A 16,705-nucleotide genomic window follows, 5' to 3' on the forward strand; every position below is an offset into this window, starting at 1 on the left:
TTTTTTAATGCCACACCAACAGCAGTATGAATCTGACCTGATAATATCAAGTTAATCTCTGATACTGAAGACACAAGCATGTAAAAGGAAAGTTAAACAAATTAGCATATTTAAAATGAATAAAAATTTAGAGATGTTTACAGTACAAAAAAAAAAACTTTAAAATACATACCAAAAAGCAGTATCATGAAGCCCCATTATCTTTAAAAATTCTTTCAGCTTTTTCTCTTTTTCTGCCACAATGTGAATTGCCAAAAAATATCCAAAAGGTGAAAAAGCAATAACTAGGTAAATTAAAATGACTCCTCGAGGAAAGTTATCTATTTCCATAACAGCAGTTTCTCCCATGACAACTGCTTTAGTAGACTCCAACTCTTCCCAGGCTGAATAATTGGTCTTCAACTATAAAAGAAAAGTCCCTTCTAATCAATTTGCTTTCTAATTAGCTCTCCCTAGGAAAAGTAAAGAATAACTGTAAAATAATTAAGTCAATTGAAAATTTTAACAAACACCAACAGATTACACAACTGAACTAAATAAAATGAATAACCCTGATGTCATTCTACCAACTGGCAAAAGATTTTCTTAATCTATCATTCCAAGAATCATCAGGCCTTACTTTGAAATATAAAATTAGAAAAGAATTATAATGTTGTTGAAACAAATTTTCCCAAGAAAGACATCTGTCACATTTGTCTATAAGTTATTTATAAATAAGACCTTTTTAAAGAAAATTTAATATACTAAAATACAGACTTATACAACTTAAAAATGTTTGTTGGGATACTGTTTTTTTTTTCTTTTTTCTAAACTGACAAAACCTATTTTCTTTCCCTCTCATCCTTCTAATGAAAAAAAAAAGGATAAAACCTTGGAGAAAATACGAATAATCAAGCAAAACTACTTCCCTCTTTGGCCACGTCCAAAACCATGTGCCTCTCAATCTGTGGCCTGAGTCCATCACCTTTCTATAAGGAGGTGAGCAGCAAGGTTCATCATCATTCCTCTGGAATGATTTTTGATCACTGCATTGATTAGAATTCTTAAGTCTCTCAAATTTATTTGTTTTTACAATGTTATTGTTATTGTATAAAACTATCCTTGTGGTTCGGCTCACTTCATTCTATGTCAGTTGATAGAAACCTTTCTCTGAAACCATCTCATTTTTTTCTTAGAGCACAACAGTCTTCCATTGCATTCACAAATCATGATTTGTTCATCTACTCCCAAACTGTTGGATAGTCATTTAGTTTCCAGTTCTTTAAGACTACAAAAAAATTTTTTTGTATATGTATGTCCTCTTCCACTTTGTTTTATCTCTTTGGGGTCTAGACTTAGTAGTAGTATCACTGAGTCAAGGGATATGTAAGAGTTTAGTAGCTTTGGAGGAACAGTTGCAAATTACTTTCCACCAGGACTGGACTAACTGAACAACAGCACACTAATGTGCATGTTTTCCCACAGCCCCTCCAATACTTGTAATTTTCATTTTTGACGTGATGTTTGGGAAGTGAAACTTCAGTGATTTTAATCTGAATTTCTTTAATTGTTAGTGACTTGGAGCAGTTTCATATGGCCATCGAAAGCTGGAATTTCATCTGAAAATTGTCTATTCATATCATTTGACCATTTATCAGTTAGGGAATGGCTCTTATAAATTTGAATTCCCTATATATCTTATAAATGAGTCTTACCTGCTTCCCTTCTAATCTGCACTGAATTTGACTTTGTGACAAAAACATTTTAATTTTATGCAATCAAAATTGTCCATGTTACCTTCCATGATACTTTTTATCCTCTGGTCATGAACTCTGTCCCTAGTCACTGATATATTCCTCGAAATTATTTTATAATGTCACCCTTTATGTCAAAGTTATGTTCCAATTGAAGTTTATCTCGACATATGATGTGAGATTTTGGTCTTGTCATTTAACATTCCAACAGTCTATACCTAATTTCTGCCAGACTGCTGCTGAACTGAATCTAAGAAATTCAAATCACCAAAAGATTCTTCAATTTTTATTGTTTCCATGAAGAATTCTTTTAAATAAAATTCTTGCTATACTTAACAAACAAATATATATTTAAACTTGATTATACTAATAATAGTAGTTATACAAGTAAAATACAACTGAAACTACTGCCTTGTAGAATCTTATATCAAATTTAAAGCCTTACTATAAGGAAAGTAGCCAGGATCTGGCTGTCCACCTCAAAATAAAATTTACTTGTAGTGTGAATAAAATTACTATGCAAGCCACTGAAATGAAGGTAGAAAAAAATGAATGAAGTAAAATGAAAAGTAAGCAGTGATATGGAATATAGGCAAAATACTCTTATTTAACACAACCTGAGTTCTGACTAGAATAAACTCAGTCTAGGCTATAATAAATCTCCAGATTAAGGTTTTCTCAATGTTTAGCATTACAGTATTATATGTATATAATTGAATTTGTGTAGAAATACACATGTACATGAGTACAGGAATGGATTCTTGGCTCAATACATAAATACTACTCTATCTAAACAACTGTATCAATTATTTAAGCTAAGAAAAAATGTTTAAGGAAGATAATCAAATATGATATTTTAAAATATTATCCAAGGAAAACAATAATTATACCCAAAAATGGACTACTAAATCACATAACTACAGAAATTTAGGTCTTCATATTTTAAATATTTATAGGTATATTTTAAAACTTAGCTTTCTACTTTTTACCCTTTTCTAAAATTCAACACAGCCAAAACTTTATATGATTTTTTTTACAAGTCAAGCTAGCTGCTTTGCAAAGAGTAAGATAATTTACAAAATGTTCTTTTCTATGACTCCTTTTTCATAGTTACCTGTATAATTGCAGCATCAATGGAGGTTTGCAAAGCTATGAACCCTGAGTGCCAGTACAGAGCGGCCTCACATGACTTTGAACAACCAGCTGTAAAGGAAAAAGGCAATATATAATTTTGCAAAATGATACAAGCACTCCCCTCTAAACACAGCATAAATAAGAAAGATACATGTTAATGGCATATCCTCATCCTCAGTATGAACACTCACGCTACCAGCAGAAATCACAATTCAGTTGTACTTCTTCCTGTGGTATTCTGTTTTCTGACTTTCATCAATCTTCCATAAAGGATTTTGCTAATTAACATACTGGAGGCTTTCTTTAAGATTTTCCAATAAGCCTAGCTTACCTGCTTCTCTAATAACATGGCTCCTTGACAATGCTCATTTATTTCAGTTCTTGTAGGCAATTTATATTTGGTAATATAATACAGTCTACTTATACGCAATTATGATTATTGAAACAATATATTTAACCAACTTCTATTACCCATAGAAAACAAAAGAACTGTTCTAAAATATACTGTATTGCCAAGTTTTTTGATAATTAATGTTTTGTTGTGGTACATATCTATATCCAATAGGACACTAAAAGTCATATCAATCACATAAATAAAAGTAAAACTGGTAATGAAGAGTTACGTAAAACAAAGTAATTTTCTTTAATCAATTAAACTTGCCATAATCACAATTACTCATTAGGTTCAGTTCCTACAAATAAAAGGACAGTCCTAATGGCAGGACAAGGAAAAAAAAAAAAACACACACACAAACACGACTTCTGAATGAGACACAAAATTAGTATCTATCAAAGTACATGCTACATATCAGGCACTAAAACTTTTAATGATGATGATGCTAAGTTACTAGGCAATAAACTTCTTGAGGGCAAGGGCTATATATCTTATTTGAACTTTGTATCTCAGCACCCTAGCACAATGCTATGAACACTGAGATACATGAGTGCATGTACTGTATTAATCTAAATAACTTTCTATGGATGCACAACCAAAAGTCAATGCTCCTTATTCAAAATAAGAAAATAACTTTGTTACTTGGAAAAAAAAAATCTTTACTAATTTTAACTGTAACACTATAGGACTAGTATCACAGAAGTACTTGTATTAATTTGAGAGAGAAAAAAGGAGAAAGTCTAAGAAAGTAATGAATAGCTGTAACACTGAAATGTCAAAGAAAGACAAGATTATTACATAATGCATATGTCCATTTGGTTGATGTATTTATATTCTGTCATATCTTCTCCTACACAAAGCCTCTGATTATCTCCCTAGTTTTTAGTGCCTACTTCCTCAAATTATATTTAATTTATATATCTGTTCACATGTTGTAGTCCTCAACCCCTCCATCCCCAACTAAGATCCATGAAATTTTATTCCCAGAGCCTAAAACAATGCCTTGCACAGATAGGTATTTAACTTTATTGAACTGAATTTAAATTTCTGCTTTTGACAATGTTTCTCTGAGCAATTAAATTTGGCTGATGCAACATATTATGGGATCATAAATTTGAATTCAAGGGACTTACGAGGTCACCCAGACCAACATCCTCATTTTACAGATGAGGAAACTTGAGATCCAAAGGAGAGATAGTAGAGAGCTAGGATTTTACCTGGCAAAGAAGACCAGGAAAGGATGGCATATAGGAATATGCCACAAATAATGTCTCCATGCCATACTATCTGTCAATATGTTAAAAGTATTACTATATAACATATAATATGGCTCCCTTATTAACTTCCAACATGGATCAAAATCGTAACAAAATTACTTGATACAACTCTCAAAAACTTGAGTAGGGATGCTTACCTCTGGAATTCATATAGATAGTAGATACTGGGATCATATCAGGAAAAAACCTCAGTTCATAGGACATGAAGTCTTTGAAAACCACACCCACAAAATTGGTAGGCTTAGAAAGACTGGATTCTTGCAATTCTCTCTCATTTGCATACTTTTCAGTAATTAAGACTGTAAAAATATAAATACAGTCAGCATTTACAAACCAGAATGGCTGAGGGAAAATACAGAAGGACAATGTTTACACATTTTAAGAAACATTTATAAAACTTTTCCTGTTTTCAGTGCTCCTTGAAATTTATTAAGGAATTACTAAAAATGGTAATAGAATACTATGAACAATATAGTATTTTAATAGAATTTGAGATTTCTATAGTGCTTTTCCTCCCAAAGGTACAAAAATGTCTAATAATAAGCACTTCCAATGATAAATCTAATTTCTCTTTCAGGGTCAGTGCTTTTTAGCTCTTACCTAAAAGGTAGAGGAGAGCTACTTATACCTGAAATGGTATTGTTTCTTAAATCAAACACGAGAAGACTACAGACAAGGGCAGAATTATAAGAATGAAGGCCATGAAATTCAGCCATCTCAAAGCAAAAAAACTAGAAAGTGTACAAATGAAAAAAAAAACACACTAGAAAAGAAATTCAGAAAATCAAGAAAGAGATTAACAAAATTGACAGTTTAAAAAAACAATTTTTTTTCAGTTAAATGACCCTTTCACTGATCTGTTTCTGTTTAAAAATGTAAATTTTCCCCTAAGAACTGCTTTTGTTGCATCTCAAAAATTCTGGTATGATGTTTAATGGTTTTCATTATCTTTAATGAAATTATCTATTGTTTCTATCATTTATTCTTTGACCTCTCAATAATATGAGATGAAATTATTGAATCTCCAGTTGATTCTTAATACTTTTTTCAGCAGCTCTTTATTTAATGTAATTTTATAGTGCCGTGGCAAATAAAGAAAATGATTAATACTTCTGCTTTTCTGCATTTGTTAGGTTTTTATGTGCTAATGCATGATCAATTTTTATAAAAGTACCTTGCACAGTTAACATACATATATGTATGTTAACATTCCTTTCTATTCTCATTCAATAATAACTAGCCAAAATTATATAAAACTTGTTTAAAAATTCTATTATTCAGAAATTTAATTTCTTTTTTGTTTATTTTTTGGTTAGATTTATCTAAAACTGAAAAGGATATAATGAGGTACTCTGTTATTATAGTTTCACTCTCAATTTACCTCCTATTTCTCTGGTACTTCTCTTTTTAAATTCGTTTAACTTTTCCTTTAAGTATTTAAAATCAATGACATCTGGTGCATATGTTAAAATATTGAAATTAATTTATTGTCTATGGTATTCATCACCATGCTTAGACTTTGTTTTGTTTATGAATAATTTTTCCATGAATATACTCTCCCTCTTCTACCCCACCCCCTCATACCCACCTATATCCTGGATAAGTTGTATATATTCCTATATCAAACTTTCTTTGTTCCCTCTTCTGATCAGTTTAGATGAAAGGAAAGTTCAAAAGATGCCTGCTTCCCTCATTCTTTCCAATTGGCCATGATAACTTCCCAAGTTATTGAAGGTTTTTCTTCAATAAGTTGTGCAACCATAAAATATATGACACATATGGTCTGTCATATCCATTATTCAAGAAAAAAACAAGCCAACCTCTGGCCAAAACTCAGTAACAAACCAGACTCATACATAAACACACACACACACACATAACTATATATGTGTATATATATATTTATATGACATTTCAGGTTCTCCAAAACTATAGTGCTTATATAATTTCTCTGCTCTCAAAACGAGAGTAGTGTTGCTTTATATTCTGAGTAACACCTACAAATGCCATTTTGTGCTGCTATTTGCCCTATGTACTGACAGTGACTAATTACTAATATTGGAAATATTTTTATCAATTTATATACTAGATCAGAATCAAAATTTGAACTATTAAATACAGTTATCATTTTATGAATGTGCTTATTTTGTAAGTGGTATCAAAGTAAAATAATTACAGACAATATTAATTAAAATAATTTAAATATTCTCTCTACAGGTAAATATGTCAGCCAGCCATAATGTCAGTTTTGTTGAAATACCTGGTAAAAGTCAATAAAATAACATGCCACAATTTACTATAAAGCCATAAATATCACTGAAGAAAAATATACATCACATAAAGAAGTAATTTTACTCAGTACAATCAGCATATAAATTGTATAAGAAACTACCACATAAAGCTGGAAAAATACATATATAGGCTCACAATACCATCAGGAAGATAATGAGAAGACACTATATTCATGATGCTTCTTGTAACATTAGTCTCTGGAGCATATGCAATAATGAATTCAGACAGGACAGATTTATCCAAGGGGTCAAGTTCTGTATCAGGTACCTCTGCATACTTCTTATTTGGATGCATCATGCTTATTAATATTAACCAAAATAAAAAAAACAGTGGAAAAATAATTTCCTGCAATTAAAAAAAAACAACGTGATTAAAATGCTTAACAATGAAAGGCAAAGAAAAATACTATAGAATTAGAAATTTTTAAGTTAGTTACCCAAACCATCCTCCTAAACATATTAATGGGGTTCTTCCTTTGTGTTCAGTATCATAAAAATATTTTAAAATCTAAAGCCTAGGATAAATAAAGGTGATGTATGAACTAATGTCATTGTATCATATAACCATTACTGCATTTAAATATATTTAATGAACCTGTAATAAATATGTGCATGAAGATATATTGTATTCAACCTAATCTTAGGTATACATTTATAAATATGATATTGTGTGTATATATAAAATTTATATAACTTGCAATGTTAGAGTATATCATAATCAATCAATAAATCAACAAGCATTTATTAAACAATCATTGTATAGCTGGCACTATACTTGGCACTGAGAATACAAAGAAAAAAATCAAACCACCTCTGTCTTTTAAGGAGTGCATTTTCTATTGGGGATGACCACAGATATACATAAGCATATAAAGAACACATATACAATAAATACAAGACAACATCTAGAGATGGAGGTGGGGGGGGGGCTACTGAGTTTGAAAGGTCCAGTAGGCATTTGTAAATCAAGACAAGCTCTGGGGACAGTCTAAGACTGGAGAGAGAGAGAGAGAGAGAGAGAGAGAGAGAGAGAGAGAGAGAGAGAGAGAGAGAAAGAGAGAGAGAGAGAGGGAGAGAGAGAGAGAGTGTGAGTGTGTGTGTGTGTGTGAGTGTGTGTGTGTGTGTGTGTGTGTGTGTGTGTAGAGAATTATGTGAAGAAATCATTCAACCCAATGGAATTGGTCAAGTCAAAAAGAAAAACTTTGTAAATGGAAGAAACATAAAAGAGAGGAATGAAAGACATACATAATTAGGGTGAGGATGATGATTCAGTAAAGGAAACTGAGAAGCAGTAGTTACGCAAGTTGAAAAATGAAGAGATAGTAATATCATGAAAATCCAGAAAGCTAAGAGTATACAAGAGCAAAGGCTAACCAACAGTATCAAATGCTACAGAAAGCACTAGAAAGGTGAGGATTAAGAAAATACCACTGGACAGGGCAATTAACATATCATTGGTAACTTTGCAGAAGGCAAAAAAGAAGGTTTGAAAAAGACATAAGGACCACAGTAGAAAATCAAATAGAAAGGAATAAAAACATTGCCTTGTGCAGTGAAGGCCGGGATAACATGTACTTATATGGGACTTCATCATGGCTGCCATTTCTTCCAGCACTATTCTACCACATATGAGGAGAAAAGGAGGAAAATAGTGGGAATAATCCAGGATTAGGGTACAGTAAGGCATGTCCAGCAATAGGTCAAAAGGTCAAGGAATTTAAGAGGAGATGACAATATAATATTAAATTGTCTAACTATAAGATCAAGATTAAGAAGAAACAAAGTGAAGCCAGAGAAGCAGTGATGACACAGGAGAGTACTAAGGGATAGAAGGACTGGAGGTCCATTACTGAATAGGTTTAGGAGAAGTGAGCTTATTATTTAAAAATTAGCAAAAATACCACTATATCTGTCAATGAAGAAAGATAATAGTGTTTTCTGATAGAAGTACAAATGATCACAAAGCCTGTCACTGAAATGGAAAAAAAAAAATTGGTACTAGCATCAACTAGGCCTTCAGGGAAAAGCAGGCTTTGAAGCCTGCAGCTAATAGCTACAGGGAAAAAGTGGACAATTCCATGAATATGGAATTAAAATTAAAAAGGAACAAGAGCATTATGATACTGCTGCTATAAACTATGGGGAAGTGGACTATTTATTTTTCCCAGATGAATGCCAAAGACTGCCCTGAGCAAGTTTCCTGAGGTTGATGGCTTCCAATGAGCCTCCTTACCTCCCTTGCCTTTAATATCCTTTACCAGCCCCGCCAAAACTCCCCTGGTATGTCTGTGCAACACATAAACCCTCCCCTCCTCAGAAACAGTCCTACTTCTAGGGATACTGACTCCCTCTTGTATCATTCATTTTGCTGGAAATGATCTCTTGAGAACTGCAAGACCAGCTGTAGCATCCAATGTGTCCTTCAGTATCTCCTTTTCACCTCTTATCCATATAAAAAGACTTAGCTGCAGCGATGGAGGATTCTACAGTACTGGAAAAGTTCTCCTCCTTACATGGCCCAATGGACAGATTTCTTTGATTTAGTGTACACTTGGCCAATCAATTCCTTATCTACCACCTGCAACTAATTTTTCTCCAATAAGCATACTATCCTTTTTGCATAATCACCTGTGTTTTATAAATAGCCATATTTCTTTTCTTTGTTTCACACAATGTTATTTTGAATATTCAGCTTAAGAATGCTACCTTAAAAATGTTTTTAATTATTATTAAAGATTATTATTAGCAAATTAATTATACCATTGCTTGTATCCTGTCTAGTAAACAGGGATAAATACAAGTATACTCCACCACACTTGCTATATATTTTAAAGCTCATTTAAAGAACAGAACAAAAATGGCCAACAGAGAATTGAAACCTAAGAGGAGAAAATATTCTTGATATTATCAAGTTGCCATGCAGAAATTAACTATATCCCAAGATACAGAAAGAACTTGTAGACATGATTGGGATGATTAGGATGCAACAGTGATTTAAAAATCAGTTCAATAAATAGTTTATTTATTGCCCTGAAGCAGCTCACATTGTATTGGGGGATACAATATGAATACAGATAAATAAATATAAACTATGCAAGTTCAAAAGGAAGAGATCACTAATAACTGGGTGAAGCAGGGTAAGGATGAGGAAGGGACTTCAATAATAGATAGCACCACAGTCATTCTTTGAAGGAAGCTAGGAATATAAAAGGCAGTGGTGAAGAGAAAGTACAACCACAGAAATAAAAGATCACCTGTGCAAAAGTATGGATGTGGGAGACAATGTCATGTACTGCAAACAGTTAGTAGATCAGTTTACCTAGAATTGAGAGTAATGGGATATGAAATAAGATTGAAGAGGGAGCTGAAAATCATACTATAGAGGCTTTAAATGACAAGCTGAGGATTCTATATTTTCTCTTAAAAGCAATAAGGAAACACTGATGATATTTTAATTGGAATGACATGATTAGATCTGTATTAGGAACATCAATTTAGCATCTGTGTGGAAGAGTTACCTCCATCTCTCTGACCTTCTCTCCCTTAACACTCCTCCACATAGTCTACTTTCCAGCAACACTGGCCCACTCATAGTTTCTCAAACAGGCCATTCTACCTCTGATCTCTGACCAATGCAGTCTTTGCAGTCTTTGCAATGACTGTCCCACACCTGGAATGTTCTAACCACTATCTCTGGCTCTTGGTTTCCTTGACTTCCTTCAAAACTCAACTCAAATCTCACCTCCTCCAGGAGGACTCTCTCGGTCCCCCCAGGTGCCAAAAAGTTCCCCTCTCAGACTGCCTTCCATTTACTCTGTAATCTTTATGTACTCAATTATTTAGATGCTGTTTTCCCCATCAAAATGTGTTATCAGCAGCACTCTCACCCTGAAGGTGCCTCTCTCCCTCCTCTGGTGAATTCCTGACTGAAACTTAAAAAAACTCAGATAAGAATTATACTTTGCTACTTATAAAACCAAGAAAGTACCGTCCAGCTTACCTGAACACTACTTTTTTTTGTCCTACATTTAATTAGATAATTCTTAAGTAAAAGAGTTCGAGTTTGTCTCCACACTCCCACTTCTCTAATAGCTGTAGCCATGTTCTCTGGATCAATCTAGGAATAAAAAAAATATATAGAAATTATATAAATACACACAAATTTATATAGCACATAATCACTACTGATTAGAGAATATAAATTAAAACAATTCTAAGGCACCACTTCACACCTATCAGAAATGAGAAATGTTAGAGTGGATGAGGCAAAAACAACTAAACTAATGAATGGCTGGTGGAGCAGTAAACTGGTCCAGCCATTTTGTAGAATCTGGAACTATGCCCAAAGGGCTACAAAACTGTGCACACCCTTTGATCTACCAATACCACTACTAGGTCTGTACCTCAAAGAGACTGAAGGAAAAGGGAAAGGACTTAAATGTATAAAAATATTTATAGCAGCTCTTTTTATAGTGACAAGTAAGTGAAACTGAGGAGATGACCATCAATAGGGGAACAGTTGAACAAGTTGTAGCATATGATTATGATGGAGTACTACTGCGCTATAAGAAATGACTAGAGAAGGGTCAGAAAAAACATAGCAAGACCTGTATGAACTGATGCAAAATGAAGTGAGAACCAGGCGGTCATCGTGCACACTGACAGCAATGTTGTAATGATGATCAACTGCAAAAGACTTGGTTGCTCTGATCAATACAATGATGTAAAACAATTCCAAAGAACTCATGATGAAAAAATGCTATTCACCTCCAGAGAGAAAACTGATGAACTCAGAGTACAAACTGAAGGATGATTTTTTTTCTCACTTTATTTTTCCTGCTTTTTTTTAGAACATAGCTAATATGGAAAAATCTTTTGCATGATTTCACATGTATAATTGAAGTTATATCGCTTGCCTTCTAGTTGGGTGGGGCAGGGGGTGGATGGGAAAGAGAAAATTTAGAACTCAAAATTTCAACACAGAGGAATATTAAAAACAAATTAGAGGGTTTTTTTAAGTGTGCTCCTCAAAAACTGATATTAATAACTTAAGATACATTTATGCAGTAGGCCTCAGTTAGGTACAAACTATTTAACGTATCATGGAATAAAACTTACCCAAATCAAAGCTTCTAGCACAGTACTCAATAAATATACTCAATAAATATACTCAATAAATATACACTGAATGAACACGTAACTAAATGAATATTTTCATTTAAAAGTGTAATATACATTCTGCTTTCTGGCTATTTTTTTTTTTTTATGAGGCAATCGGGGTTAAGTAACTTGCCTAGAGTCATACTGCTAGTGTCAAGTATCTGAGGCTGGATTTGAACTCAGGTCTTCCTGACTCCAGGGCCAGTGTTCTGTCCACTATACCACCTAGCTACCCCTCTGACTTACTATTAGAATAATTTTACATTGTGCTTATTAGCTGCCTTGAACAAGTTACTTAAGCTCTCTGGGATTCATTCTCCTCATACGTAAAATGAGGTATTAACCAGATGAACTTCAAAGTCCCCTCCAATTCTAAATCAATACTATGAATTCTTTTAGAAATAAATATTTTTCTAGTAAATGACATGTTTACAGTAGAATCACAAGGTCAAATGATTTTCATATAAAATATGAGCTCCATCAGTCAGTCAATAAACATTTATTATGCACCTACTATGTGCCAGGCACTGCGCTGAGCACAGTGTTTTATCATTTTTTCACTTCTTAAAAAAACTCTAGTTTTGTTAAACTGTATCACTGAGAGTAACAAGACCAGATACCAGAACAGATGAATCCCACAAACTTCCTATACCCTAAAAGAAAGGAATTGTTTGCCAAAAGTAGGGCAACTGCATTTGTTTTTCAAGATAAGAGTATGAAAACTGTAAGTGAAGCTAAAAAAAACCCTATAAATCACAGAATTTAATTACTTAAAGAGCTCTCTCACTCAGAACCATACTCACAGAGAGCAAAACCAAGCAAACATAGAATTTTGCTGTGAGACCCAGTATTGACCCCTATGGTTTTAGTGACTATTCCTGATTCCAACTCATCCTTCCAAACCCACAAGAAAGCAACAGACATTGATGCTGTCAAGTGATATGAAGGAAAAAAGGAAAAGGCAACATGTCTTTGATTAGTAGCGATTAGAATCACAAACTGGAGAGGAGCAACTTGTTCCTGATGGAAAAAGGAATTGGGAAAGCCAATGTGAATAAGTACCACTCCTCCCCCTTGGACGTTGTTCAGAGAAAGGAGCAGCAGGGGCATCTCTGAAGCTTAACCCTGGATGGCCACTTAACCATAAAGAATAAGACAAAGAGTAGATAGATGGGGGGAAAATAAAAAAGCTTAAAATGACAAAAAGATAAAGAGAAAAATCTCAGTAGAAACCTAGGAAACAAAGCACATGAACCAAGATAGGAACAAGGAGAAGGTATAAGAAAAAGGAAAAAAGAAGAATGGGGAAAAAAGGAGGAAAAGGTTGAAAAGAAGAGAGGAAGGGGAAGAGGGAGGAGTAAGAATCAGTAAGAACTGAAAGAAAAATCAAAACAGATTAAGAAAATGTAATATGAACAAAAAGGAAGCAATAGAAAAAAGAAGGAATCCTGTGGACACTTTAGAGATCACAGGACACACACACACACACACACACACACACACACACACACACACACACAAACTAGAGGACTTCTGAATCACATGAGCAGAAAGATGAATGATTATACATTGTTTTCTGATCCTCATGACCTCTCAAACCTCTCCAAAGTACAAATCACACACCAAAAATAAAACAACTTCCACTACCTCCATGGTCTAGAATATTAAAAATACAAAAGAAAGTTTAAAAAAAGATAACAAAATAAAATGAACTGACACAGCCTGAGCTTACTCTGCTTCCTTCCCCAACCCCCTCTCAGACCACAGACAGCAACCAACAACAGACGTGCAACAAAACAAAATCCCCAAATCCATTCCTCCTTCTCTCCAGTGCTGTAGGGGTCCTGGCTCCAAGCTGCAGAACTTTTCTTGGGTCACAAAAGCTAGCCAGAAAGGCTAGCAAGGCAGCAGCCCTTCAAGAGCAAAATCCTGCTAAGGACCACACAACAACCAGCAGTACCGTGGAAGACAAACCTATGGCACAAGTGTTGCAAAGCTCTGAAATGTCAATGCCTAGGAAGTGAACTGAGGAACTGAGGGAACAAGACAAGACACTATTCCGGGAAAGTGGGGAGAGAAGGGTGAAGCACTCCACCAACCCTGAGGGAAAGAGTAGAGCTTTCGGCTGGGGCCAGTTCTGTTTACCCAAAAATCAGATGGGTCAGAGACCTAGGAAGGGGAAGCTGAGATATACCCAAAGGCAACCACCATCAGAGGGAAAAGTCAGAAAGGGAGCAATAGTGGAAAAGGGGGAGGGGGAAGAGATATCAGGAAGAAGAAAACTAAAATATCTTGAATATAAGCAGATAAATCAACAGGGAAAACATTAAACCACAAAAGGAAATACGGCCTCTAGCGCTAGCTTTTTACAAAAAAAGTTCAAGAATCTATGAATAAATAATACTGCAAAACAAAGGAGAATGGTCCAATGCTTAATAAGACAGGATCCTGTGGAATATGAGGAGGACATTGAAATACCACAATTTACTGTTCCTAAGTGGTTCAAAATAAAAATGAGAATTATGAGAACACAATTTTTGATCTGAAAAACAAAAATAATGGGCAGAATAGAAAAGCGGTGACAGCAAGTATCACTAAAGAAACAAAAATGAGAACAACAGATTTACAATGCAAATATACAGAAGAAAAGGACAATCTAGAAGTAAAACAAAAACCACCTTAAAATATGGTTGCAAAGGAAACAAAAGTCACAGATCTTAAAGACAGTATTGCTTAGAAACAAAGGATCATAAATTTCCCAAAACAAGACAACAGGACAAAAAAACCTTAACACTATAATGCAGAAAAATAATATAAAATAACTGCCCAGAACTTCTGAATATAGAAAATGAAATATCAATTGAAAGAGTCAATAGATCACCTTGGGGAAAAATTTAAGGCTGTCTATCCCAAGACACATAATGGTTAAATTTAATAGTTCAATTCAGAAACAAGCTCTGCAACTGATCAGGAAAAAGACCTTCAAATACAAAGGAAAGAGAAATGTTATTTGCAAGACTATTCTGGGAATATATAGAACTGAAAAAATTGCTGAAGAAACTAGAGTTAAAAGACCTCTAAATGGGACAGCTAAAGAATATACATATTTGTCAGCACCACATGGAACTTTTATATAAATTAACCATGTTCAAAAACAAAGAAATATTAAAAACAAGTGTAAAAAGGACGAAATAGTTGATACATCCCTAAAAGACAACAAGAAATAAAAACAGCAATTGGTTCAGGGAACACAAATCAAAGATACAGACCCATATGGTGATTTAACAATGAAATCCTAAATAATGAAGGGGTCAAAGAACAAACCACAGAAACATTAACTATGTAAAGGAAAATTATACCAATGAAACAATATACCGAAATTTCAGGCATGCAGCTAAAGTAGTGGGGGAGCAGAGGGGAACCACATCCCTACAAATACACATTAATAAAATAGAAAAAGAAAGTAAAAGAATTGAAGGTAAAAAAAATGAATTGATAAGATAAAGAGTTTGTTTTATTAATCTTATGAAATAAACAGCTAATGTGACTTTTTAAAGAGATAGGAAAACTAAATTGTGTCAAAAATGAAAAAGGAGAACATAATTTAAGAGAAAATAAAGGAAATTATCAGAAACTATTTTGCCCAATTTCATTCCAAGAAATCTGAGAATTTAAAGAAATTAGACGAAAATACATATGAAATTAGATGAAAATAACAAATGAACAAATGTACTATTTAAATAATCCAACATCAGAAAAAGAAATTTAGAAATCCATAAATGAACTCAAAAGAAAAACTCTCTAGGACCAAAGAAATTTACAACTGAATACTATCAAACATTCAAAGAACAATTAATTTCTGTTCAACACCATCTGTTTGAAATAATAAGAAAAGAAAGCATCTTTCCAATCCCTTTCTATAATGTGAATTTGGACTTGATACCTAATCCAGTAAGAGAGAAAGTAGAAAAAGAAAACTATAGGCCAAAATCCCTAATGACCACTTATGCAAAAATGTTAAACAGAATAGTAGCAAGTAGGCTACAACAACATTTTAAAACATCATAGAACTATGATCAGACTGGGTTTATTCCAGGAGAATACAGAGTTGGTTCAATATAAAGAAGGTTAAAAATATAAGAAACCATGTTAAAAATAAAAGTAATCTATAAGCATTTATCAGTAGATTTTGAAAAGCCTTGACAAAATCTCATATCCCATTTCTATTAAATATTCTAAAAATCATAAGAATAAATTAATCTTTACTTAATAGAATGATGGCTAATTCCAAAAACAAACATATAAAATGGAGAAAAGGCCTTTGAAATAATAAGATGAGGAGTAAAGCAAGGATGCCTATTATCATTACTAACTGATTAACATAGCCCTAGAAATGCTAGTCAAAGTATTGAGATAAGAAAAACAAATTGAAAGAAAAAGCATAAATAAAGAAGAAATAAAATCACTGTTTTCTACAGATGATATAATGGTGTACTAATGGAACCCTAAGAAGTCAATTGAAAAAATAATGGGAAAAAAACTTCAGCAAAGCTTGAGCATATAAAATAAAGCTATATTATCAGCATTCCTATAATTTATCAACAAAACCTCACAGTAAAATCTAGAATGAGAAATTCCCTTCAGAATAATTAGAAAAGCTATAAAATATTTGGGAGTGCATATAGCAAGACTCCCCAAGGAATTATTTAAATTCAA

At 33.3% G+C, this 16,705-nt stretch overlaps 1 protein-coding gene across 6 annotated transcripts in view; it reads right to left on the bottom strand.

Annotated features, from left to right (window-relative positions):
- Positions 1–16,705, bottom strand: part of ABCA5 (ATP binding cassette subfamily A member 5) — a 116,296-nt gene that overhangs the window by 89,987 nt on the left and 9,604 nt on the right. For 4 of the 6 annotated variants that reach the window (XM_072645529.1, XM_072645530.1, XM_072645531.1 and 1 more), the window contains exons 2-6: positions 10,830–10,946; positions 6,971–7,175; positions 4,676–4,837; positions 2,848–2,936; positions 173–402 (exon numbers count right to left, since the gene is read on the bottom strand). In XM_072645529.1, the coding sequence (XP_072501630.1) occupies positions 173–402; positions 2,848–2,936; positions 4,676–4,837; positions 6,971–7,175; positions 10,830–10,931 (788 nt within the window). In that variant the 5' untranslated portion in view covers positions 10,932–10,946. The other 2 variants (XM_072645532.1, XM_072645534.1) reach the window with 2 other exon arrangements.

This window comes from Notamacropus eugenii, chromosome 2, assembly GCF_028372415.1.
Source record: "Notamacropus eugenii isolate mMacEug1 chromosome 2, mMacEug1.pri_v2, whole genome shotgun sequence".
NCBI lineage: Eukaryota > Metazoa > Chordata > Mammalia > Diprotodontia > Macropodidae > Notamacropus > Notamacropus eugenii.